General features: G+C 43.7%; 2 protein-coding genes across 2 annotated transcripts; both read right to left on the bottom strand.

Moving 5' to 3' along the window:
* Positions 1-3,651: 3,651 nt before the first annotated feature.
* LOC139580971 (somatostatin receptor type 2-like) lies at positions 3,652-8,035 on the bottom strand. The gene is made up of 3 exons (XM_071410194.1): positions 7,495-8,035; positions 5,181-5,977; positions 3,652-4,857 (listed from the first exon to the last, which is right to left on the bottom strand). Exons 2-3 carry the CDS (start codon positions 5,904-5,906, stop codon positions 4,441-4,443), a joined length of 1,143 nt encoding a protein of 380 aa, XP_071266295.1. The 5' UTR covers positions 5,907-5,977; positions 7,495-8,035; the 3' UTR covers positions 3,652-4,440.
* A 7,595-nt stretch (positions 8,036-15,630) lies between these two features.
* On the bottom strand, positions 15,631-18,457 carry LOC139580970 (somatostatin receptor type 2-like). The gene has a single exon (XM_071410193.1). The coding sequence runs from the start codon at positions 17,839-17,841 to the stop codon at positions 16,789-16,791; it is 1,053 nt and encodes a 350-aa protein (XP_071266294.1). The 5' UTR covers positions 17,842-18,457; the 3' UTR covers positions 15,631-16,788.
* Positions 18,458-27,538: the final 9,081 nt, after the last annotated feature.

Raw genomic sequence — 27,538 nt, 5'->3', positions numbered from 1 at the left:
TGCTCTGTATTACGAAAGTGCAGTATAATTACTGTCCAATAAACCATAATCCATCTGAGAACTCACACGTGACAATAAACACATTATGACACGTCATTAACAACATTTTACACGGCGCTTACTGTTTTGCAAGCTGAAGGAAAGCAAGCGACCAAGAGAGAAAGATTGCTCCCACATAGAGGACAATAGTGCTTACTGTAGACAAATATATGACCTCATATCTTATATCTGCTCTCCTTGTTCTCATTTAAGACCCCTGCTCCTCTGTAACAGGAGCAAGCATTGGTGACGGAGAATCCTAATGGTTGTGTACTCATCACTTGTTCTCCTCAATGTGTCTGGAACTCTGTCTGTGTGTCTGTGTGTGTGTGTGTGTGTGTGTGTGTGTGTGTGTGTGTGTGTGTGTGTGTGTGTGTGTGTGTGTGTGTGTGTGTGTGTGTGTGTGTGTGTGTGTGTGTGTGTGTGTGTACAGGGACAAGGTAGGGATTCAGCGATATATAGACAGTTCATTTTGAACGGTGCACCCAAAGGTTTGCACGTTCTAGCCCTTCACAAATGAACAACACATAGAGAGAAGGCTTAGGTTCCATCCTCCTGTGCGCTATACTAAACCCTCCTCCTCTTGGGTTAAATCTATCTACAGGCCTACATAACCTACTGTACATGAGCGAGAGCGTTCTCGCGCCTCTGGCATAATGATGCTAATTACAACGCCTGATTTCACCACTTTAATGGGGCTGTGAAATTTGTGGCTCACACACACGCTAACACGTTAAGGCCTTCCAGAGAAAATACATGAGATACACACTTAAACACACATACACACACACTTAAACACACACACAGGAAGGCAGGCAAGTACACGGGCACACACAAACACATAACCATGGATTCCCCATCCGTACACATTGGAGAGATAACAACGTTGCCCTTGGACTGTGGTATTGAAGCCCACCCATCTCTCTACCAACCAAAACACGGCAGCTATAGCTCCCCCGCTCCTTTGGCTAGGTATCATCACTCCATGATGCAATGCTGTCCATTCAGAAAACATCAGTGTAACTCTGAAAGCATTGAATTGACGCAGACACACAACTCATTCTGCTGAGTATCAACAAGATTGGCCCCATGACAGTTTGGTTATGCTAGGAGCATATATCGCCTTTAAGCCACCTTGTGCTGACAGCAGAAGGGAAAATGTTATACCAGATTATGAACTGTATACAGTAGGTATATGAACCGCCCATGTCGGAGACAGTGTGTGTGTGTGTGTGTGTGTGTGTGTGTGTGTGTGTGTGTGTGTGTGTGTGTGTGTGTGTGTGTGTGTGTGTGTGTGTGTGTGTGTGTGTGTGTGTGTGTGTGTGTGTGTGTGTGTGTGCGCGTTTGCATGTGTGAGGTGAAAGGTTCACTAACAGAAGGGATCAGTCCCATCTGCCTTATTCCAACACTATCATATTGACAATGATAGGTTGTGATGCAATCTGACACTGTTTGGGGATAAGTAAAATCCACAAATGAGAGAGATATATCTAGATAGACCTAAACCTGCAGGCGGGCTGGGCCTTTCCAATTTTTTACACTACCACTGGTCAGCAAATATATCCAAATGTGTTTATTTGGTTTCGACATTTGAAAACAAGGATGGTCCAATTTGGGCTTTCATGGAGCTACAGTCAAGCCTTCCAACTTCTCCTGTCTCGTTCCTGTGCTCCCCACTGCCCATGAACCTTGGCACCCATATTTTGAATCCCATTGTCAAGAACTTAAAAAATCTGGTCCCAATTCCCGAAAATTGCCTTAAACAACCAAAGTGCTTCTTTCTCCCCTTTAACATCTAATCATGTCTTCCCGGCATCGCAGATTGACACATCGGCTCATTCAAAACTCTGAGGGTTGACCAATAATATTCCCAACACCCACTTTTTTAGGGACCTGCAAACTCACAGCTTTGCTAAAAAGCTGGGGTTGGGGATGTTGTACTGTTTTTCTGTTCTCGTATTCTGAAATTCTATAAATAAAGGAAGAAGCAAAGGGACAAAAAGAGCAATAAACTGATAATAAGCAATTATTTCCATTGCTGCTACCACTCCTCTCTCTCATTCGCATGCATCCTCTCTTATTCTGCCCGTTATTGGCTGTGCTAGCATCTAAGGTCTGAGCCAAATATAAATCAGAGAGTAATGACTTCCTACAGATGAATGGTTACTACCATTCAACAAGGGGCAGTAAACATAGTGTGTGATCAAAACTAAACTGGGTTTTACAAGGAGAACAAACACACATCACAGAAAACCATGTCTACAGTGCCTTCAGAAAGTATTCATACCCTTTGACTTATTCCACATTTTGTTGTGTTACAACCTGTGTTACAATTCAAAATGTATTAAATATATGTTTTTCTCACCCATCTACACACAAAACGGAGTAATAACAAAGTGATTGTTTTTTTAAGAAATGTTTGCAAATGGATTGAAAGTTAAATACAGAAATATCTCATTTACATAAGTATTCACACCCCTGAGTCAATACATGTTAGAATCACCTTTGGCAGGTATTACAGCTTTGAGTCTTTCTGGGTCAGTCTCTATGAGCTTTGCACACCTGGATTGTACAATATTACACATTATTCTTTTATAAATTATTCAAGCTCTGTCAAGTTGGTTCTTGATCATTGCTAGACAGCCATTTTCAAGTCTTGCCATAGATTTTCAAGCCAATTTAAGTCAAAACCGTAACTAGGCCACTCAGGAACATTCAATGTCATCTTGGTAAGCAACTCCAGTGTGTATTTGGTCTTGTATTTTAGGTTATTGTCCTTCTGAAAGGTGAATTTGTCTCCCAGTGTCGGTTGGAAAGCAGACTGAACCAAGTTTTCCTCTAGGATTTCCCACGTGCTTAGCTCTAGCTTGTTTCTTTTTATCCTAAAAAAACTCCCTAGTCCTTGCTGATGACAAGCATACCCATAACATGATGCAGCCACCACCATGCATGAAAATATGAAGAGTGGTACTCAGTGATGTATAGTATTGGATTTGCCCCAAACATAACGCTTTGTATTCAAGACATTACGTTAATTTCTTTGCCACATTTTTTTGCAGTTTTACATTAGTGCCTTTTTTGCAAACAGGATGCATGTTTTGGAATATTTTTATTCTGTACAAGCTTCCTTCTTTTCAGTCTGTCAATTAGTTTAGTATTGTGGAGTAACTACAGTACAATGTTGTTGATCCTCAGTTTTCTCCTATCACATGCATTAAACTCCGTAGCTGTTTTAATGTCACCATTGGCCTTATGGTGAAATCTCTGAGCGGTTTCCTTCCTCTCTGGCAACTGAGTTAGGCAGGGCGCCTGTATCTTTGTAGTGACTTGGTTTATTGATACACCGTCCAAAGTGTAATTAATAACTTCAACATGCTCAAAGGGATATTAAATGTCTGCTTTGTTTTTATTTTAACCATTCAATAGGTGCCGTTCTTTGCGAGGCATTGGAAAACCTCACTGGTCAATGTGGTTGAATCTGTGTTTGAAATTCACTGCTCGACTGAGGGACCTTACTGATAATTGTATGCGTGAGGTACAGAGATGAGGTACTCATTCAAAAATAATGTTAAACACTATTATTGCACACAGAGTGAGTCCACGCAACGTATTACTGTATGTGACTTGTTAAGCACATTTTTATGCTTGTCATAACAAAGGGGTTGAATACTTGTTTAACTTTGACATGATGGGGTATTGTGTGTAGGCCGGTGACACACACTCAATTGAACCCATTTTAAATTCAGGCGGGAACACAACAAAATGTGGATAAGTAAAGGGGTGTGAATACTTTCTGAAGGCACTGTACATACATCAAGACGAGATTGTCTTGTCTGAAGCCAGAGAAGCTTCACGGAGACAGTCAGATAGGATTTCCAACCTTCCTGGATGCAAAATTCTAGTCTCCAGCTTCAGTCAAAGGGGATCTGACTTGGTGAGTAACATCTTCCTTATTAATAAATAAGATGCTTTATCAAAGGTGTTCTTTCTCTTATATCCTGCCCTCAAGACAGTATGAATCAATCCATGTCAATGAAACATGATAGATCTTTTTCGTCTTCTTCAAATCAATCTTTTTCTCTGTTTTCCAAGACGGATCTTGACAGTTATGTTGTAAAAGACAGTATGGACCCACTTGGTGCCTGGGCCACTGCCCAGCTGTTTATAGAAGAGTGATGTTAATATGACTAGTCCATCTAACTCGTCCACATACACTCTGGTAGTGGGCAGAGGACCATCCATCTGTTCAGGGTGACGATACTTACAAGCAGCCTCACGGCCACCTCAGATGAACCGAGTACTATGCGGATTTCATACCTGCACACACGCACGTACACGTGCAAGCAAGCACGCACACAAACACTGTCTCACACACTCCCTTTACACACTCTGGCAAACAGGTCATATACTGGTCTGCAGCTCGCCGTTGAGCAGCGCTGCGTTGCGCGTTTCTGCGGTGGCGTCTTTGACCATGCGCGTCCGCTCCATTCGGCTGTCGCTGCGCTCCGCTTCATCCAGGCCCGCCACCTTCTTCAAGCACAGAACGTTCTGAAAGCTCTTCTTGAAGTTGTCCGACAGGAAGGCGTACAGGATGGGGTTGGCACAGCTGTTGGCGTAGCCCAGCACCACCACAAACTCAAAGGTGCTCTTGAGGACGGGCGTGGTGTTGATGGTGCCCGTCACCGAGGTGACGTTGAACACGTAGAAGGGCAGCCAGCAGAGCACGAACATGGCAACTACGATTGACACCATTCTGGTCACCTTCCTCTCCGAGCGCTTACGCTTAGTTGAGCCCACGCGCACGCCTGACGACTTCACCTAGTGGCCCGGGGAGAGAGGGGACACATCCTTTGTTATTGGTACTCCCTTCATCGATGCCGCAACTGTACCTGCAGTGCCTTCAGAAAGTATTCACACCCCTTGACTTTTTGCACATTTTGTTGCGTTACAGACGGAATTCAAAATGTGAATAAGTCATAAGTCAAGGGTGGTGTGAGTACTTTCTGAAGACACCGTATCTCTATAATGCTAGATTACAGGTCAATAAATACTATATCAGAATAGGTGGGAGAACTTCACCAAAGAAGTAACTGAGAATGAACTTGAGAATAAAACACCATTAATAGGGAGGAGGAGCTCACCTTGACGATGATGAGCAGGTAACAGAGGCAGATGACGGTGAGCGGCAGGAAGAAGCCCAGGAAGAAGGTGTAGAACATGAAGGCCGTCTGATAGTTCTCCTGAGGCTCTGGCCACACAATGGTACACACCCACGCCTGGTTCTTATTGGGCATCAGACCGCTGAAGATCATGATTGGCAGGTTGACCAGCAGGGACACTCCCCACACGGTCAGGTTGATGATCTTAGCCACGCGTGGCTTCCGCCACTTGGTGGACTTTATGGGGTGGACCACGGCCAGGTAGCGGTCGATGCTCATGACCGTGAGGCAGAAGATGCTGGTGAACTGGTTGAGGCAGTCCACGGTCATGACCAGGCGGCAGAGCACGGCGCCGAAGGGCCAGTGGACCAGGGCCAGCTGCATGGCGATAAAGGGTAGACTCAGCATACAGAGGACGTCAGCCACGGCCAGGTTCAGGATGTAAATGTTAGTGACTGTTTTCATCTTGGCATAGCGCAGGATGACATAGATCACCAAGGTGTTGCCCGTCAGGCCCACGGCGCAGACCATGAAGTAGATGAAGGTAATGACCACGGAGCTGGTCTTGTCGAAGACCTGTTGGGTCTCGTCAGGAGTGTCATTCCGGGACCCCAGGTCGGACTCGTTCCCTGGGAAGTAGCTGTCGTAGTACAGGGGCTCGGGGAGGGAGAGATTGGGGGATGATGGGAGGAGAGGCCAGAGATCCATACTGACAGGGAGGAGGGCTGGGTTGAGTCTGTCTCAGGGTTGAGATAGGGGACACTAGTGTCACATCCCACCTGAGTGCACAGTACATAGAGAGATAGAGAGAATGGAGAGAGAGAGAGAGAGAATGGAGAGAGAGATAACAACAGAGCGGGTGACAACCGAGCAACACCATGATGAAGGAGAATACATTCCTTCCAAGCACCATGGCAACTGTTAGCCTATACTATATAAGGGTTTATGACTGTCTTTCAAGCAACATGAAGTTACTTAATAAAGCCTGCCCATCACTTATAGGCTAGTTTTTTTAAACTTTAATGTGTTGAACGGTTGGGACTTCATACCCCTGTGTCTCTTCCACTGTGTCTAGCAGCAGCTATGTGTACTGTACATACTGATGACAAATGTTGATTTCATTGATCTGGATTGGACAAACAACCTCAAGTTGATGTTAGACCCTTTGGAAAAACAGCCATTGATTCCTCAGCAGAAATAAATGGTGGATAGGATCAGCGCTATGCTATAGTTTTAGGCTATGGTGCATTTTCCAATGCTACTCCCAGAGGACGGGATTCCTCTGGGTGTTGTAATGAAACTACTCTCTGATGCAAATGATCCATTTGTTTTGCACTAAACTGTGTTTATTTATTGATAAGGACCAGACAATGGCAAACTAATGTTGAACCTTTTCATCGCCCATGTGTTTGTGGTTGCTGAGAGATGATTTACTTAGAAAAACAAAACCATTGGAAATGTTTCATTTTGGGATACAATATATTTGCAGGGCACGGGTCAGGATGTTGTTATTGTTTGGCATCTGTGGATCCGGGTTTATTGCGCAAGTGCAGGCCCTCTATTGGATTGTTCTGGAGGTGAGGAGCCGGGTGCACTACATGGGAAACCTTTGCGCTCTAATCACAGACAGTGGTAGTAATTTTCTTAAGAGTTCAGGTTTTGTTTTTATATTTATAGATCGTTTTAAAACGTACCCACTAGGCAATTGTGAGAACAATGACTAGATTATTTTTTTGTTGCAGAAATTAGATTACACTTGTTCAGTGTTGATTCTATTTATTTTATGCAGAAATATTGGTCTCATAAATGCAAGGTGGTTATGATTAGTCTGTCTTCTATCATTCTAAAATGTTTCTCACGCCAAAACAGACTTCACATTGTAATATTTTCTGTTCAATATTGCTGGAGAGTTTATTTTATATTACTTTATTGTTTGATCTGTTTGGCTACCAAAGGTGGACACTAACATTCAATTAATTGTATATGTCAAGTAAAAATGATGGTACATTGCAGGCATTAAAATTCAACAGCACGCACAATGGCACACAAACGCGCACGAGAAATAACCTTGAGTAGACTATAAAATTACAGATGCGCTTGTAGAACATTGAACAGAAGGTGTCAATTAAACTAAAGAAGTTTCCGATAAAAAAATATATACATTAGTTATTCTTATGGTAGACTATTACTATTATTGAGCATGCATTTTGCCAAAACCAAGATCACAGTTAATTGGCTTATTATTTGTTAATAGCACATGTACAATTTCAAAATGTATGTACAGCTTTAAACTTACCTTTATTTGTAAACTTTAACGTCACATTAGATCCATTTTGGAATGGTTTAATTTCAGCCAAGAGTATTCTGACCATCACTGAAAATCCAACGGAATGCAGCATTCTGCCCTGTGGCTTCCACTTAACATATAATACACCTGTTCTCCCATTGCGCACAGTGGTATCTTGTGCGCCAAAGTGGTGACGGTCATTGCCACATAACAGGTATGTCTAATATGTCAAATAGGCAATATAGTATATATTACATTTTTCTTTTAAATACCTCAGCATTACAAAATTGTGTAAATCATTTGTAGATAGTTTTGAGTAACTGATGTATCCAAAAGTAGCTTACTGGCGCTGAATCCGTGGCCAAAGCTAATGCGAAATCTCTTCTAGCAGGAGGACTGATGCGCAGGCGGTTCAGCGCCCAGATGAGCGGTGCATTCACTTCTGCGATCAGTGGAATTGGATGGTGGATGAGTGCGCGTTTTCTTCAGGTTTCTCTCTGCATGCAGATGGAGCTGCGGATCCGCTATACTCTCGCCCCCTCCTCCCTCCCCTCCTCACCAAACTCCCCCAACAGGGTTAGGGTTGTGCGTCAGTGTCTGGACATCGACCTGCGTGAAGGAAACTGCCATAGAGTTCCTCGCTCTGATATTTTGTAGGGGGATATGTGCTCATACTAATGACCTTAATTGTAACGGTTGCCTCAGTCACCCAGACCGGAGCATTTTCTGTGTTTATACGAGAGCTACAATACGACAGATTGTGTGCAACCAGACGTTATATTGAACCACAAAAGGAGAAATTATTCTGAAAAGATTTGGTAGCCACAAGCGTTCTGGACCTAAACACTGTTAAAAGCTTTGAACAAAGTAACAAACTCTCCAGTAAGCTTTCACTCACCAAGACAACAGTTTTTGAGTTAACGTAGAGCTGATATCAAAGTAAGTGTTAAATGTTAGCAATGGAGAAAGCCACACAGACCTTGGTATCTACATGTATATATTTTTTAAAGTGATGCAATCCTACTAATTTTGCCATGGAGAGAAAAAATCTGCACTTCTACACATTTTGCCATGGGATGGAGAGACATTTTTTGCAGTTTTAAAGCTAATTTCCTGCAATTCTACACATTTTGCCCATACTTATACCATGTTACTGATATCTGAGTGAGAGTGACTAAAAAAATCAATGGGGACCCCCTGGAGGTCAGGGCCCCTGGGTTCTTGCCCTGCGTGCCGTGTCGGTATTCGGCCATGTTTAGATAGCTGGCTAGACTAACTTACCAATCTAAACATTGTAAGCTGACATGGCTAATTGAGTGACTGTCAATGACTGACATAACAAGAGGAAAACTGCTGAAGCACAGTCAAATGTTGAAATTGCACCTTGTGTATTCTACTATTCTAACTCTCAACAGTAGATTGAGAGCCCTAGTGGCCGGGGGCCCTTCGGCTTCATCAAAAGGCAAAGTTTGTCTGGTTCTTATTCCAGAGAGAAATTGTAGCGGTTTTCTTCCGTTGGTGAAGGAGGGGACCAAAATGCAGCGCGGCTAGTGTTCAACATGTTTAATAAACAAAGAGACGATAACGTGAACACTATACAAAATACAAAATAACAAACGTGAAAACAGAGACAGTCCTATCTGGTGCAGAACACAAAGACAGAAGACAAAAACACACAAACCACCCTCGTCACACCCTGACCTAACCAAAATAATAAAGAGAACAAAGAGAACTAAGGCCAGGGCGTGACAGAAATGCACTTTGAGATGAACGTTGAGGGATTACATCTTATAAGAATGTTGAAATAAAATACTATAAGATTCTACTCGTCAATTCAATTCAATTCAATTCAAGGGGCTTTATTGGCATGGGAAACATGTGTTAACATTGCCAAAGCAAGTGAGGTAGGTAATATACAAAAGTCAAATAAACAATAAAAATGAACAGTAAACATTACACATACAGAAGTTTCAAAACAATAAAGACATTACAAATGTCATATTATATATATGCAGTGTTGTAACAATGTACAAATGGTTAAAGCACACAAGTTAAAATAAATAAACATAAATATGGGTTGTATTTACAGTGATTCTATTCTTAAGCCAAAACAATATAAATATAATACAGGACATTCAGGTAACTGGCACCTTCCCTCCTGCCACAGCAGACACTGCTAGTTTTAAATTCCAGTAGTGACTATTGGTCTCTACTCTGGAACCAACCTGGACTCAGGGGTAGACATACTAAACTAAAATCTGGGACACTCAAATTAGTATGATATGTTATGTTTGGTATGGCATGTATTAATTTGTGGTTGTTCATCATCTATTTTGTATGATATGTTACAAATTACAATTCATACAATATGTTACGAATTTGCAATACATATGATATGTTACGAATTCCAAGTTGTTGTGGCTAACGTCGGCTAATGCTAACGTTAGATAAGTGGCTAGTTGGCTAATGCTAACGTTAGCTAGGTGGCTAATGTTAGCTAGGCTAAGAGTTAGGGGTTAAGGTTAGGTTTAAGGTTAGGAGTTTGGTTAAATGGTTAAATGGTTAAGGTTACGCTTAGGGGAAGAGTTAGCTAACATGATAAGCTGTTGCAAAGTAGTTGCATAGTTGCTAATTAGCTTAAATACAAAAGTTGTCCGTGATGAGATTCAAACCTTTCGGTTGCTAGAAGTTTGGTTGCTAGAAGTTAGCGTTATACATCCACCTTCCTTCCCTCTCTCCCTCCTTTCATTTTTGCCTTAAGTAATCACCAGTCTTATGTAACCATATCATACTAATTTGAGTGTCCTGGATTTTCATCATTATGTTACGCCTGCTGTAATGCCCAAAACCTCCATATCACGTAACAAATTCAAACGTACACTCTGACCAATCCAATGAGCCGAACTGCTTAAAGATCCCACAGTTACCCAAGTACCCTCACACTCTACCCCCCCCCCCCCCCCACAAAAAAACAGCCTGCCCACTCATTCCGAGGTGTCCACCAGGTCCTAAAGCACATATATCCAACCCTTAACAATGGCGTTGCTGCTGGACCAACAGTTGACCACCATTTAAAATCTCTGATGCATAAATCATGGCTATTCCACAAAATGTGGGTATTTAAAAACCCATGCTCTTTAACAACATCAAGGTTTTGTGATGAATCATTTTGCACCCTGAAGCTTCCCATCCTTCATTGGTGGCCTTAGCAACTTTACAAATGAAAGTATTTTGAAACTGAAATTATCTATCTCATAACCACTGTCAGTTGTCTGTAAGGATGCTGGAGTGGATGCGTGGGGGCTTGCGCCAGGATCGAGGGCCAGAGGCCGTGGGGAACTACTTTGCATCTGAAGGACACCCCGCTCTGGGCTGAGTTGGAGGCATGTCATCTTCACATCTCGGGTCATCTGCTTTTTTATTTCCCACACGTCCATAACGTTGAATCTCTCTTTGCTCTCTATGTCTTCCCTCGCAAAATGTTGCAGAGAGTGTGGCGCGTTAAGGGGACGCGTTGTGATTCTTTGACACCACAGGACCGGGACACACAAGGATTCCGATATCGTCATGACCATGGTATGCACTGACTCTCCAAATAGTACAGCCCCTTTGCAGAGTCAGGGCAATTCTATGATCGATATTTTCCAGGAATGTGCTAAACAAATCTCTTGGTTCAGAAAGCAGCAATTGCAATGCCATATCTTCATATTCAATTAGAGTTGTATTCTTGGGTTAAACCCAAATGGTAGCATAGAGCAGGGTTTCCCAAACTCTGCCCTAGGGGCCCCCTTTGGTGCACATTTTGTTATTTGCCCCAGCACTACACAGCTGATTCAAATAACCATTCATCGTCAAGCTTTGATTATTGAATCAGCTGTGTAGTGCTATGGCAAAAACCAAAATGTGCACCAAGGGGGGACCCCAGGGCAGAGTTTGGGAAACCCTGGCATAGAAGAGGGACTCTTACAGAACATGTCCATAATATATCTGCCACTAATAGTGGAATGATAGTGTTTCACAGTATTACTTACTTACCCATCAGTGCTGCGATTGGCTGTAATATTTGGCTATTAATTTATCCCGCCGGTGCGGCATCTGTTGTCAAACCGTTCTGACTTTGTGGCTGTGATATCTAGTGGAATTTAGCCTGTTCGCTAAATTTCAGTTTACAGTGCATTCGGAAAGTATTCAGAAACCTTTCCTTTTTCCATACTATGTTACGTTACAGCCTTATTCTAAAATCATTATATAAAAACATTTCCTCAATCTACACACAATACCCCATAAAGACAAAGCGAAAACAGTTTTTTAGAAATGTATAAAAAACAAACACAAAAAATACCTTATTTACATAAGTATTTAGACCCTTTGCTAAAAGTCTCGAAATTGAGCTCAGGTGCATCTATAACGACACAAGGCGAGACCCAGATGCAGACACAGGAGGCAGATGGTTCGAGTCTCTGATATTTATTGAACAATGAGGGGAAGGCAAGAGGCAGGTCGAGGACAGGCAAGAGTTCATAACTAGGTCAGAGTCAAAACGGTACAAGGCGGCAGGCAGGCTCGAGGTCAGGGTCAGGAAGAATGGTCAGGCAGGCGGGCTCAGTATCAGGGCAGGCAAAAGGTCAGGACTAGAGAAAAGAGACTAGGAAAAACAGGAGCTTGGAAAAACACTGGTTGACTTGGCAAGACAAGACAAGACAAACAGAGAACACAGGTATAAATACACTGAGGGTAATAGGGAAGATGGGTGACACCTGGAGGGGGGTGGAGACAATCACAAGGACAGGTGAAACAGATCAGGGTGTGACAGCATCCTGTTTCCATTGGTCATGCTTGAGATGTTTCTACCACTTGATTGGCGTACACCTGTGGTAAATTGGTTGGACATGATTTGGAAAGGCACACATCTGTCTATATAAGGTCCCAAAGTTGACAGTGCATGTCAGAGCAAAAACCAAGCCATGAGGTCGAAGGAATTGTCCGGCAGAGCTCCGAGACAGGATTGTGTCAAGGCACAGATTTGGGGAAGGGTATCAACAATCTTTTGCAGCATTGAAGGTCCCCAAGAACACAGTGGCCTCCATCAATTGTAAATGAAAGAAGTTTGGAACCTCCAAGACCCTTCCTAAAGCTGGCCGCCTGGCCAAACTGAGTAATCGGGGGAAAAGGGTCTTGGTCAGGGAGGTGACCCGATGGTCACTCTGACAGAGCTCCAGAGTTCCTCTGTGGAGTTTGGAGAACTTTCCAGAAGGACAACCATCTCTGCAGCATTCTACCAATCAGGCCTTTATGGTAGAGTGGCCAGACGGAAGCCACTCCTCAGTAAAAGTCACATGACAGCTGCTTGGACTTTGCTTAAAGGCACCTAAAGAACTCTCAGACCATGAGAAACAAGACTATCTTGTCTGATGAAACCAAGATGAAACCAAGATGGAAACCAAGCGTCACGTCTGGAGGAAACCTGGCACAATCTCTACGGTGAAGAATTGTGCTGGCAGCATCATGCTGTGGGGATGTTTTTCAGTGGCAGGGACTGGGAGCACTCAGGACTTCAGACTGGACTTGTAGCGTCATACCCAAGAAGACTCGAGGCTGTAGTCGCTTCCAAAGGTGCTTCAAAAAAGTACTGAGTAAAGGGTCTGAATACTTATGTAAATGTAATATTTCAGTTTTTAATTTTTAGTACATTTGCCAAAATATCAACAAACCAAAAAAATCTTTGCCATTATGGTGTATTGTTTGTAGATTGATGAAGGATAAAAACAATTTAATCCATTTTAGAATAAGGCTTTAACATAACAAAATGTGGAAAAAGTCAACGGGTCTGAATCATTTCAGAATGCAATGTATATCTGTCTGAGGATGAAAAAGGAGGTGCTGTGCGTGTGCGTGTGCGTGTGCGTGTGCGTGAGAGAGAGAGTCATTGATGACAGCTGACAGCTATTAGACATAGATTGTGTGATTGAACTTTATTGATTCATTTCCCACCCACACTCCCATGATGGCCATTGTTATTCTTTACCGCTGTCTCTCACCGGCAGTTAGCAGCTGCTTCTAATTACTGAAGGGGGAAGGTTGGATCGCATCTAGCAACAATAACAAGGGAAACTAATCGTCTGCAACATCAAGCAAAGTCTTTCATTAAAACCTTATTGGAGGATGACCATTCAGATGCTTTATTTGCACTGACCCTCATGGACCCATTTCCAGAATCCCATAATCCCTACAGATTGGCACATCGTAGAGCTGCACATATACAACCTTAGTCACAGTCTCTCTTCCTTTTATGTTGTTCAAACCCAGAATGAGCAAACATGCCCCTATTGACCCGTGACATTGATCAAGCGTGCTTCAGAAAAACAAAAACTTCAGAATCTTTTGGAATGTCTTCCCTTTGCAATATGAACTCGTAAAAAAGAACAAAAAATAAGCGACAATGTACCAGAAGCACACTCGTTTGAAATCTGTCAGTGAACCCTTAAAGAGGGGCACATTTTAACCAGTGGAACGCCAACTCCTCTTAAAACGTACTTTAAAACGCTGCACATTTGATATTTTATTGCTTCTTAAACATAGTCCACATGCCAGACACAAGTCAGTCCAAGTCCCTAGTTAGCAGAGTGGGATACTACGAAGCAAGCTAGATCTACTTAGGCTTTTATATTGATTTGGTGTGCTTCTCAATGCACAAGTACCCTTTTCCCACTCCTGTCGCTCCTTCTTCCATCTGTGGAACACCTTGTTGAGTTGTGGCCATAGACATATAATTACTAGAAGGATTTTGGAACCTCTAAACCTGGGAATTTGACTGTTAAACCCATGGGTACGCTAACGATGGGTGACAGTCTTGACTTGAACGGGAGATATTCCATAAAAACACGCCACTTCAGTACAGATGTATCGAAGTGCTGTGTTTTTAGGGAGTCCCTTGAATGGGAACTGCCATCTAATGGATTATATTTCTATGGTTGGTTGCGGCTGTCAGTTTGCCTTTCGCACATTTCTAAATACAAACGTGCAAAAAAACGTACATTTGGAAGCAAATGCTGTCATCACTAAATGTGTAATGTGACATGTATTCTAACATTACACACGACAAATTTGATTAATAAAATATTGGATCAGTCGTCTTCATCAAATGAAGGTGATGATGACAATCTTTGTGAGATTTTATTGGTCCTCAACTCGTGGCTCAGCACCTCCAATCTTCCCACGGCCATGGAAGGATTCGTTGACATAGAAATTCACCTGGCTAAAAGGTAAGCCACTTTCATGGTCTTGGTTATCCCGAGTTGAACTCAGAGCTGACCAAAGTTACTAAACGAACTCTTCAAACCTGATTCGTAGTGCAGGGCTCAGGTCGTAAATATTTAGACTCAGAGCAGCTCTAGACTAGGCTTCACAGAGAACCACAAATTGTAACAGAAAGTTGGTCAGAACATCTCATAGGGCAAACTCACCACACAATCCACCACAAGTAAACTGTTTATACACTGAATGTACAAAACATTAGAAACATATTGTTGCACTTCCTCATTTTGAGTTGCACCCCCTTTTGCCCTCAACACTGCCTCAATTTGTCGGGACATGGACTCTACAAGGTGTCGAAAGCGTTCCACAGGGATGCTGGCCAATGTTGACTCCAATGCTTCCCACAATTGTGTCAAATTGGCTGGATGTCCTTTGGGTGGTGGACCATTCTTGGACACTTTTGAGTGTAAAAAACCCAGCAGCGTTGCAGTTCTTGAGACACTGCACCTACTACCATACCCTGTTCAAAGGCACTTCAATATTTTGTCTTGCCCACTCACCCTCTGAATGGTACACATACACAATCCATATCTCAATTGTCTCAAGGCTTGAAAACCATTCTTTAACCTGTCTCCTCCTCTTCATCTACACTGATTGAAGTGGATATAACAAGTGACATCAGTAAGGGATCATCGCTTTTACCTGGATTCACCTGGTTGGTCTATGTCATGGAAAGAGCAGGTGTTCCTAATGTTTGGTACGCTCAGTGTAAACCAGGTAGGCTATGGTCATACGCACATACTGTATAACTAAGTAGTTCACTAACTTGAGCCTCACATATGATTTATTTTTGTAACGAAGTAGAATAAGTAGAAGTAGAAAAAACCAACATTGTGATTTGTATGTTTTAATGCAAAATTCCTTCAGTTAGCTTTCTCTCATGTGGGATTTTATATTTAAAACAGGAAGGTGATAATACAGTGGTGAGTAAGTGAGCGAGTGAGATTCAAGCAGCAATGTGTAATACGTATCCATAAACAATATTTGTAAAATGTGAAACTAATTTGACATAACAATTGGTTGAGCTTAATTGCAACATGAAAGACACGACAAAACATATGTGTCGATGACGATGGCGGTGGTGGTTATGATCTGAATTGTGATGATGATTATACCATCAATCTCTCGCCTGTGTTTTCTTGGTCCATTGTCTTGATAAAGACTCAGTTGCTTGATCATAAAGTTTGCAAAAAGTAATACATTTTTCATTCATCTGCCTCCATCAGGAAAACACACTCTATTTAATTTAGGCAAAAGCGACTAAATTATAACTAATACAAAATGTACCCTGTTAAGACTGAATAACTTCAAAATATTAAGCCACATACAACAAGCATTTTAATAAGTATAAAACATCCATAGTTACAGTGTGAACATTCTTACTCTATGAACATCCAATAGGACTAATCTTGGGATGAACCAAACACCTTTTCGTCTTGTCCTTCGTATCTCACCCCAAACAGTTCTGTAGTAAGAATTTCCCCTGAAAGAAATCAACTCTGAGCTGACTTCCATGACAACCATGACATCACCCAAAAGTCATTGAGTCAACATCTGTGGGTCTTCTGGGAGCTCATTGTCTTGGCCAGCAACACATAGCTGGCTATCTTGTTTACATGCCACCTTTCACCGCCTCTCTGTTGTCACATCGTTTATGCTTCATTTCATGAGTTATGGAAAATCAAATGACAGAGGTGTGATAGAGCAACGGGGCCAACGCACCACAGCTGTATTAGAAGTCAAATTTGAGAAAAAGTCAGAGCAGAGAAGAAATATAAAGTCTATTATCCAGTAGAAAAACAACAGCTGTACAGAAACACTTGTATGGAAAAACACTTGGCAATATAATCTTTACCGACCTCCTTATATACACAAGAATGAAGGTAATAATTGATAGGGGAAGTTTGCATACGGTACATACATACAAAAAAAGTTTTCACATTTCCACATTGCACCTTGGGGCTGATGTGAAATGTTTTCCTGGCTTCTCTACGCCACCACACTGATGTCCCTCCCGCTCGTGTCATTGAGGTCATAGCGCTCCGTGTCAGGGTTGCAGTGCACGCTGGGAGACCTTTTGGTGGGGCAGAGGAGGGTGAGGAAGTGGCGTCCAAAGGATTCGGAGAGGCAGGCGTACAGTATGGGGTTGGCACAGCTCCAGGAGTAAGACAGCAGCACCACGAACTCAAAGCCCCTGGCGAAGGTCAGCACCAGGTCCATACGGTAGAGCGAGCAGAAGTTGAAGGTGTAGAAAGGCAGCCAGCACACGCCGAACACCAGCACCACCGCCACCACCATCTTGGTGACCTGGGTCTCTAGGCAATGGCTCTCCTTGCCTGGGGAGCGGGCCTGGCAACGGTGAGTCCTCAGGGTGACCACCAGGGCAGTGTAGGAGACAGTCATGACCAGGGAGGGCAGAGCGAAGCCCAGGACAAAGGTGTAGCTGAGGAAGGCCAGCCACCAGGAGTCAGAGGCCACGTGGGGGTCCACCGTACACAGGCCGTCCCTGGCCGAGAAGTGAATGGCCATGGGGAGGACAGGCAGCAGAGAGAACAGCCACAGGAAGCCGCTGACAATCTTGGCCCGCCTGGGCGTGCGCCAGCGGGCGAACCGCAGTGGGTCGACCAGCGCCATGTAGCGGTCAATACTCATCACGGTCAGGCAGAAGACGCTGGTGAACTGGTTGATGCCGTCCAGGACCATGACCAGCTTGCAGGCCAGGTCCCCGAAGGCCCAGTGGTTCTGAAAGTTCTGGATGGCGATAAAGGGGAGGCCCACCATGAAGAGGGCGTCGGCCAAGGCCAGGTTAAAGATGTAGACCGTGGTGGCGGAAGCCATCTTGTCCAGCTTTAAGATGGCCACAATGACCAGGGTGTTCCCGGCCAGCCCTACGATGCACACAACCAGGTAGAGAACCGCCATGGTCACACTGAACACATCCAGATCCTCCTGCATATAGATGTCCTCATCCAGGTAACTGGCGGTGGGGGCTGCGATCGACCCCGCATTGTAAAACATCTCCGAGGTGAATGAGGAGTCCATCTTCGCTCAATACCTCAGTTTTTCAATACTTGGTTTGGATAAGTTGTGGAGAATGTGAAAAAAATGAAAGACGATAAAAAGTGGTAAAATAGTCCCAATAACAGTGGGTTAGAATTCAAAAACTTTCCTGTCTTTCTATCTTTTCCTCTGCAAACAGCTTGACAGTGCCCGTCCACCATTAATATCCACATCACAAAAGTACCCCCAAAACCTGGCTGCTACTTAGCCCAAAAAACATCCAATCTTTAAAGAGAGGGAATTTTTGTGGTCATATGCTATCCAAATCAACTGTCTCTTTTTCCTTTAAAACCTTTCAAGTTGAGTCCCGTGGTGTTTTGGAGGAAGCATTCTCTGTGATGAGAAACTCACACCCAAGTCAAATGGAGCCCTTCAGTGAAGTGTGGAGTGTGCCAGACGGCTGGACGCTGTGTGTGAGAGTGCTTTTATATCTCCCCCCGCAGTGCTAAAGTGTGTGTCTGCCTCCGCGAGCCCCGTCAGTCAGCGTCCCTTGGCTCTCCCGGCCCCGCTTTTATGCTGTTTCCAAGGTGCAGCTGGCCCCATCTGTTACAATACTTTTGTTTTCATAACTGAACCTTCTCCAGAAAGTGCTCTCCAGCTTTTTTTTCTTCCTCTCTTCTCTTCACCACCCCCCCCCCCCCACACACACCCAATCCTTCTCTCTCACCCACACCACCCCTCTGCTCTCCTATACTCCCCTTACAGTTCAGTGTGGGGTCACTCTGAGCTGAACTACCCCCGCACTTCCACACACATACCCCACCACTTCCCAGCTAGGGCCACCCAACTTCAAGATTGGCTCTAATGGATGAACTGTTGACAGGAATGAAGCCCCTCTCGGTTTTTCAGGGTTGTTGTTTTTTGGTCTTGGTCTTGTACTTTTCTCCCTGATTGGCTTTGTTCCATGGCAGTTCATTCATCACGGAGACAGCGAGAGAGCGAGAGAGAGGAGAGAGAGAGGAGAGAGAGAGGAGAGAGAGAGAGTGTGTGAGAGAGTGACAGAGACAGAAAGAGAGAGGATGTAGCCCATTGTGGGTGGGGGGATGGCAGGCGGGTAGATAGAAGGCAGGATGAATGATTACCTCTGTCCTGTTTCCCCTCAGACACGCATAGCTGGAATACCCCGGCAGCCCACCGACCCAGGAGCCGCATAGCACAGAACAAGCACATCAACACGTCCCGCACATCATCAACACATCCAGGTGTCAAAGTGGTTCAGGCGAGCGGAACATTCAGTACCATCATAGTTACCGGTCTGATCCACTATCCCCTGTATATGAGAATAATAAAAATTCTCGACTTTTCCTAAATGCTCACTTTCCATTCCCCACAACCATTAACTCCTAGTGCCTGGCATTTTACAGGCCCCTGTAAAGTGAGAAATGCCTTTGTAGTCTTGGTACAAGATACCTAATCAGGTACCTCCCCAGAGGAGGAGTAGCCTACTTCAAAGAAGTAACCACTCTAGAGACACTCGGTTTCATGAAGCTAAATGTTCTGAATTTCTCAGAGGCATTGGATTTCACAGATAACTTTGTCATTCTATTATGATGGACAAGACACATAGTGTATGTGAGATGTCCTTACTAAAGTGCAGAGGTGTTTGTTTGTGATCAAATACAGTCAAGTTCACGAACACAGAACCCACAGGCCACCTTGATTCTTCCAGATGACAATAAGTGGCCTTTAAGATAAAACACCAGGGACATCACCTGTGCCTTGTTACATGGGTCGTTCTACGAAAATTGTGTTTTTTGACCAGACAATAAAAAAATATATATTGAACAAAAATATAAACGCAACATGTAAAATGTTGGTTCCATGTTTCATGAGCTGAAATAAAAGATCCCAGAAATTTTCCATACACACAAAAAACGTATTTCTCTCAGATTTTGTGCACATCTCTGTTAGTGAGCATTACTCCTTTGCCAAGATAATCCATCCACCTGACAGGTGTGGCATATCATGAAACTGATTAAACAGCATGATCATCACACAGGTGCACCTTGTGATGGGGACAATAAAAGGCCACTCTAACATGTGCAGTTTTGTCACACAACACAATGTCACAGTTTTGAGGGAGCCTGCAATTGTCATGCTGACTGCAGGAATGTTCATTTCTCTACCATAAGCCGCCTCCAACGTCGTTTTTGAGAATTTTGCAGTATGTCCTACCGGCCTCACAACTGTAGGCCACGTGTAACCACGCCAACCCAGGACCTCAACATCCGGCTTCTTCACCTGCGGGATCGTCTGAGACCAGCCACCTGGACAGCTGATGAAACTGGATTTGCACAACCAAATAATTTCTGCACAAACTGTAAGAAACCATTCTCAGGGAAGCTCATCTGCATGCTCGTCGTCCTCAACAGGGTCTTGGCCTGACTGTAGTTCGGTGTCGTAACCGACTTCAGTGGGCAAATGCTCACCTTCCACGGCCACTGGCACTCTGGAGAAGTGAGCTCTTCACAGATGAATCCCGGTTTCAATTGGCATCCTGTGGGCAAGCGGTTTGATGAAGTCTACGTTGTGAACAGAGTGCCCCATGGTGGCGGTGGGGTTATGGTAGGGGCAGGCATAAGCTATGGACAACAAACACAATTGCATTTTATCGATGGCAATTTGAATGCACAGAGATACCGTAATGAGATCCTGAGGCCCATTGTCGTGTGATTCTCCCTCTCAACCCATGGAGGTCTGGATTTGGAGTCACACTCAAAATTAAAGTGGAAAACCACACTACAGGCTGATCCAACTTTGATGTAATGTCCTTAAAACAAGTCAAAATGAGGCTCAGTAGTGTGTGTGGCCTCCACGTGCCTGTATGACCTCCCTACAACGCCTGGGCATGCTCCTGATGAGGTGGCGGATGGTCTCCTGAGGGATCTCCTCCCAGACCTGGACTAAAGCATCCGCCAACTCCTGGACAGTCTGATGGAGCGAGACATGATGTCCCAGATGTGCTCAATTGGATTCAGGTCTGGGGAACGGGCGGGCCAGTCCATAGCATCAATGCCTTCCTCTTGCAGGAACTGCTGACACACTCCAGCCACATGAGGTCTAGCATTGTCTTGCATTAGGAGGAACCCAAGGCCAACTGCACCAGCATATGGTCTCACAAGGGGTCTGAGGATCTCATCTCGGTACCTAATGGCAGTCAGGCTACCTCTGGCGAGCACATGGAGGGCTGTGCGGCCCCCCAAAGAAATGCCACCCCACACCATGACTGACCCACCGCCAAACCGGTCATGCTGGAGGATGTTGCAGGCAGCAGAACGTTCTCCACGGCGTCTCCAGACTCTGTCACGTCTGTCACATGTGCTCAGTGTGAACCTGCTTTCATCTGTGAAGAGCACAGGGCGCCAGTGGCGAATTTGCCAATCTTGGTGTTCTCTGGCAAATGCCAAACGTCCTGCACGGTGTTGGGCTGTAAGCACAGCCCCCACCTGTGGACGTCGGGCCCTCATACCACCCTCATGGAGTCTGTTTCTGACCGTTTGAGCAGACACATGCATATTTGTGGCCTGCTGGAGGTCATTTTGCAGGGCTCTGGCAGTGCTCCTCCTACTCCTCCTTGCACAAAGGCGGAGGTAGCGGTCCTGCTGCTGGGTTGTTGCCATCCTACGGCCTCCTCCACGTCTCCTGATGTACTGGCCTGTCTCCTGGTAGTGCCTCCATGCTCTGGACACTACGCTGACAGACACAGCAAACCTTCTTGCCACAGCTCGCATTGATGTGCCATCCTGGATGAGCTGCACTACCTGAGCCACTTGTGTGTGTTGTAGACTCCGTCTCATGCTACCACTAGAGTGAAAGCACCGCCAGCATTCAAAAGTGACCAAAACATCAGCCAGGAAGCATAGGAACTGAGAAGTGGTCTGTGGTCACCACCTGCAGAACCACTCCTTTATTGGGGGTGTCTTGCTAATTGCCTATAATTTCCACCTGTCTATTCCATTTGCACAACAGCATGTGACATTTATTATCAATCAGTGTTGCTTCCTAAGTGGACAGTTTGATTTCACAGAAGTGTGATTGACTTGGAGTTACATTGTGTTGTTTAAGTGTTCCCTTTATTTTTTTGAGCAGTGTATATTAGTCAGATAATCATTAACCTCTTAACAATATAAATCACCATAAATGACAGCTTAATGTATTTGAATATTTTTACTATATTAAATAACCCAAAAATGCTTGTGTTGCCTTTTGTCACTGTTACCTACAGTTGAAGTTGAAAGTTTACATACACCTTTGCCAAATACATTTAAACTCAGTTTTTCACAATTCCTGACATTTAATCCAAGTAAAAATACCCTGTTTTAGATCAATTAGGATTGACACTTTATTTTAAGAATGTGAAATGTCAGAATACTAGTAGAGAGAAGGATTTATTTCAGCTTTTATTTCTTTCATCACATTCCCAGTGGGTCCGAAGATTTCATACACTCAATTATTATTCGGAAGCATTGCCTTTAACTTGTTTAACTTGGGTCAAACATTTTGGATAGCCTTCCACAAGTTTCACACAATAAGTTGGGTGAATTTTGGCCCATTCCGCCTGACAGAGCTGGTGTAACTGAGTCAGGTTTGTAGGCGTCCTTGCTCCCACACGCTTTTTCAGTCAGCCCACAAATTTTCTATAGGACTGACGTCAGGGCTTTGTGATGGCCACTCCAATACCTTGACTTTGTTGTCCTTAAGCAATTTTGCCACAACTTTGGAAGTATGCTTGGGTTCATTGACCATTTGGAAGACACATTTGCGATCAAGCTTTAACATCCTGACTGATGTCTTGAGATGTTGCTTCAATATAATAATTTCCATTCTCCATTCCATAATTTTCCATTCTCATGATGCCATCTATTTTGTGAAGTGCACCAGTCAATCCTACAACAAAGCACCCCCACAACATGATGCTGCCACCCCGTGCTTCACGGTTAGGATGGTGTTCTTCGGCTTGCAAGCCTCCCCCTTTTTTCTCCAAACATTTTTTTCAAATTTTTTATTTCACCTTTATTTAACCAGGTAGGCTAGTTGAGAACATATTCTCATTTACAACTGCGACCTGGCCAAGATAAAGCAAAGCAGTGTGACACAGACAACAACACAGAGTTACACATGGAATAAACAATAAACAAGCCAATAACACAATAAACAAGTCAATGATACAGTATAAAAAAAGACAGTCTATATACAGTGTGTGCAAAAGGCATGAGGAGGTAGGCAATAAATAGGCCATGGTAGCGAATAATTACAATTTAGCAGATTAACACTGTAGTGATAAATCATCAGATGATCATGTGCAAGTAGAGATACTGGTGTGCAAAAGAGCAGAAAAGTAAATAAAAACAGTATGGGGATGAGGTAGGTAGTAGATTGGGTGGGCTATTTACAGATGGACTATGTACAGCTGCAGCGATCAGTTAGCTGCTCAGATAGCTGATGTTTAAAGTTGGTGAGGGAAATAAGTCTCCAACTTCAGTGATTTTTTGCAATTCTTTCCAGTCACTGGCAGCAGAGAACTGGAAGGAAAGGCGGCCATAGGAGGTGTTGGCTTTGGGGGTGACCAGTGAGATATACCTGCTGGAACGTGTGCTACGGGTGGGTGTTGTTTTCGTGAACAGTGAACTGAGATAAGGCGGAGCTTTACCTAGCATAGACTTATAGATGACCTGGAGCCAGTGGGTCTGGCGACGAATATGTAGTGAGGGCCAGCCGACTAGAGCATACAGGTCACAGTGGTGGGTGGTATAAGGTGATTTGGTAACAAAACAGATGGCACTGTGATAGACTGCATTCAGTTTGCTGAGTAGAGTATTGGAAGCTATTTTGTAGATGACATTGCCGAAGTCGAGAATCGGTAGGATAGTCAGTTTTACTAGGGTAAGTTTGGCGGCGTGAGTGAAGGAGGCTTTGTTGCGAAATAGAAAGCCGATTCTACATTTGATTTTGGATTGGATTTGATTTGACATAATGATGGTCATTATCATTCATCAGACCAGAGGACATTTCTCCAAAAAGTACGATCTTTGTCCCCATGTGCAGTTGCAAACTGTAGTCTGCCTTTTTTTATGGCGGTTTTGGAGCTGTGGCTTCTTCCTTGCAGAGCGGCCTTTCAGGTTATGTCGATATAGGACATGTTTTACTGTGGATATAGATACTTTTGTACCTGTTGCCTCCAGCATCTTCACAAGGTCCTTTGCTGTTGTTCTGGGATTGATTTGCACTTTTCGCACCAAAGTACGTTCATCTCTAGGAGACAGAACGCGTCTCCTTCCTGAGCGGTATGATGGCTGTGTGGTCCCATGATGTTTATACTTGCGTCCTATTGTTCGTGGTATCTTCAGGCGTTTGGAAATTGCTCCCAAGGATGAACCAGACTTGTGGAGGTTCAGACTTGTGGAGGTTCAGGCTGATTTCTTTTGATTTTCCCATGATGTCAAGCAAAGATGCACTGAGGTTGAAGGTATTCCTTGAAATACATCCCCAGGTACACCTCCAATTGACTCAAATGATGTCAATTAGCCTATTGGAAGCTTCTAAAGCCCTTACATAATTTTCTGTCTTTTTCCAAGCTGTTAAAAGTTACAGTCAACTTAGTGTATGTAAACTTCTGACCCACTGGAATTGTGATACAGTGAATTATAAGTGAAATAATCTGTCTGTAAACAATTGTTGGAAAAATTACTTGTGGCATGTACAAAGTAGATGTCCTAACCGACTTGCCAAAACTATAGTTTGTTAACAAAACATTTGTGGAGTGGTTGAAAAACGAATTTTAATGATTCCAACCTAAGTGTATATAAACTTCCGACTTCAACTGTACAGTATATTTGATTTGACAATTCTATCACGGCACAAGGCGAGACACAGGAAGCAGATGGTTGGAGTCTTGCAATGTTAATTAATCCAAAAGGAGTAGGCAAGAGAATGGTTGTGAACAGGCAAAACATCAAAACCAGATCAGAGTCCAAGAGGTACAGAGTGGCAGACAGGCTCATGGTCAAGGCAGGCAGAATGGTCAGGCAGGCGGATACAGAGTCCAGAAACAGGCAAGGGTCAAAACCAGGAAGACTAGAAAAAGGAGAATAGCAAAAAGCAGGAGAACGGGAAACCCGCTGGTTGACTTTGAACATACAAGACGAACTGGCACAGAGAGACAGAGAGACACCCCCTCCAGCCACACCTGGAGGGGGTGGAGACAATCACAGGGACAGGTGAAACAGATCAGGGCGTGACAAATTCAGGCTTTCCATAATGTAACTTGACTATTTAATTCACATATATAAAAAAAGACAGAAAAACTTCATGATAAAATTTGTTAATTTTTGATTAGTAATAATTTCCTTTCACCATAACACATTTTTCTATAATAACACCAGTGGCAGTAACACCAGTGACAAGTAACACCAGTGACAAATCTTCCGACTACTTCATTAAACCAGCAGGAACCATTACACCAGTGACGGTAACACCTGTGCCAAATCTGCAGAAAATATTGAATATTTAAGATGGCGGCCACAGTAGCTCAAACCAAACTTCTTAAATTGTAAATAAATCACCTAATCATGTGATTTGGGCAATTATTTTAATCAAATGTCATTTCCCCTTACTATAATCTTAAGGCTTTGCATGAAATTACCAAATTAAATCATCAAATTGCTAACATACAGTACCTTCGGAAAGTATTCACATCTCTTGACTTATTCCACATTTTGTTGTGTTACATTCTGAATTTAAAATGTATTAAATTGATTATTTGTATCACCCATCTACAAACAATATCCCATACTGACAAAGTGAAAACGTGTTTTTAGAAATATTTGCCAAGGGATTGAAAATTAAATACAGAAATATCTAACTAACATAAGTATTCACACCTCGGAGTCCATACTTTGTAGAAGCACATATGGCAGCGATTACAGCTGTGAGTCTTTCTGGGTAAGTCTCTCAGAGCTTTCCACACCTAGATTGTGCAACATTTGCCCATTGTTCTTTTCAAAATTCTTCAAGCTCTGTCAAGTTGGTTGTTGATCATGGCTAACCAACCATTTTCAGGTCTTGCCAAAGATTTTCAAGCAGATTTAACTAAAACCTGTAACTTCGCCACTCAGGAACATTCACTGTCTTCTTGGTAAGCAACTCCAGTGTAGATTTGGCCTTGTGTTTTAGGTTATTGTCCTGCTGTAAGGTAAATTAATCTCCAAGTGTCTGGTGGAAAGCAGACTGAACCAGGTTTACCTCTAGGATTTTGCCTGTGCTTAGCTCCATTCCATTTCTTTTTTATCCTGAAAATCTCCCAAGTACTTAAAATGTTTTAATATCAACTAAATAGTGTAAAAAATAGTGAGTATCAATCTCCATGTTTTCAAGCATAGACATATCTGATATGGGCAGGAAGCTTAAATTCTTGTTAATCTAACTGCACTGTCCAATTTCCAGTAGCTATTACAGTGAAATAATGCCATGCTATTGTTTGAGGAGAGTGCACAATTATGAACTTGAAAATGTATTTATAAACCAATTAGGCACATTTGGGCCATCTTGATACAACATTTTGAACAGATATGCAATGGTTCATTGGATCAGTCTAAAACTTTGCACACCGATAAGGATACGTCTACCCCCTCTCCTATGCGGAGACTGAGGTCATGGAGACCTACGTACAAGAGAGCCTCTAGCAGGGTTTTATCTGCCCCTCTGCGTCACCAGCCTCCTCTAGCTTCTTTTTTGTTAAGAAGAAAGATGGGGGACTGCACCCCTGCATTGATTATCGAACACTGAATAAAGCCACTGTTAAGTTCAGCTATCCTTTACCCCTCATCCCAACCATCTTTAAACAAATGCATGGGGCGCAGTACTTCACAAACTGGACTTGAGGAGCGCCTACAATCTGGTGCGCATTCGTGCAGGCGACAGCCTTTTCCATGACAACGGGGCATTATGAGTATCTCGTAATGCCCTTTGGCCTATCTAATACTCCTTCAGTCTACCAGGCATTTATTAACGAAGTGTTTTGGGAAATGCTAGGACGGGGCGTTGTGGTTTATATAAACAACATTTTGGTCTATTCTGCTGACCTCACCCAACATGTCTCGTTGGTCAGGTCTGTGCTGGGAAGACTGTTGGAGCATCATCTATATGTTAAACAAGAAAATAAAATGTTTTTCCAGCGGTCCTTGTCCTTTTTGAGCTACCTCATATCCACGGAGGGAGTGGAGATGGAGGAGCAACGTGTCAGCACAGTCAGGTCAAGGCCCATCCCCAACTCCAGGAAAGCAGTCAAGCGATTCCTGGGGTTTGCCAACTATTTCCGGAGATTCATCTGGGTCTTCGGCACGGTGGTCGAGCCTCTTACCTCCCTGCCGAGAGGAGGTCCCCAGCGGCTTCGTTGGACGGCGGAGGAGGAGAGGGCATTCGAGACACTGAAGGCACGCTTCACTACTGCTCCCGTGCTGGCACATTCTGCCCCCTCACTCCCCTTCATCGTCAAGGTGGATGCCTCTGAAGTAGGAATCGGGGCAGTGCTGTGTCAGTGCACCGGAACCCTTCCAAAGCTGTGGCCCTGCGCCTTCTACTCCAAGCAGCTGAGCCCCGCCCAGAGGATCTACGATGTAGGGGACCGGGAACTTTTGGCGGTCAAGAAGGTTATGAAGGCATGGAGGCACTGATTGGAGGG

The sequence above is a fragment of the Salvelinus alpinus genome, chromosome 7 (assembly GCF_045679555.1).
Source record: "Salvelinus alpinus chromosome 7, SLU_Salpinus.1, whole genome shotgun sequence".
Lineage (NCBI taxonomy): Eukaryota > Metazoa > Chordata > Actinopteri > Salmoniformes > Salmonidae > Salvelinus > Salvelinus alpinus.
This window is presented reverse-complemented; position numbering and strand designations above follow the sequence as displayed.

Bases quoted from the DNA above. Each gene is read 5' to 3' on its own strand.
- LOC139580971 (XM_071410194.1), bottom strand. From the start codon at position 5,906: ATGGATCTCTGGCCTCTCCTCCCATCATCCCCCAATCTCTCCCTCCCC. The intron at 4,858-5,180 runs GTGAGCTCCTCC...CCGGGCCACTAG, and splicing joins ACCTGCTCATCATCGTCAAG to GTGAAGTCGTCAGGCGTGCG.
- LOC139580970 (XM_071410193.1), bottom strand. From the start codon at position 17,841: ATGGACTCCTCATTCACCTCGGAGATGTTTTACAATGCGGGGTCGATC.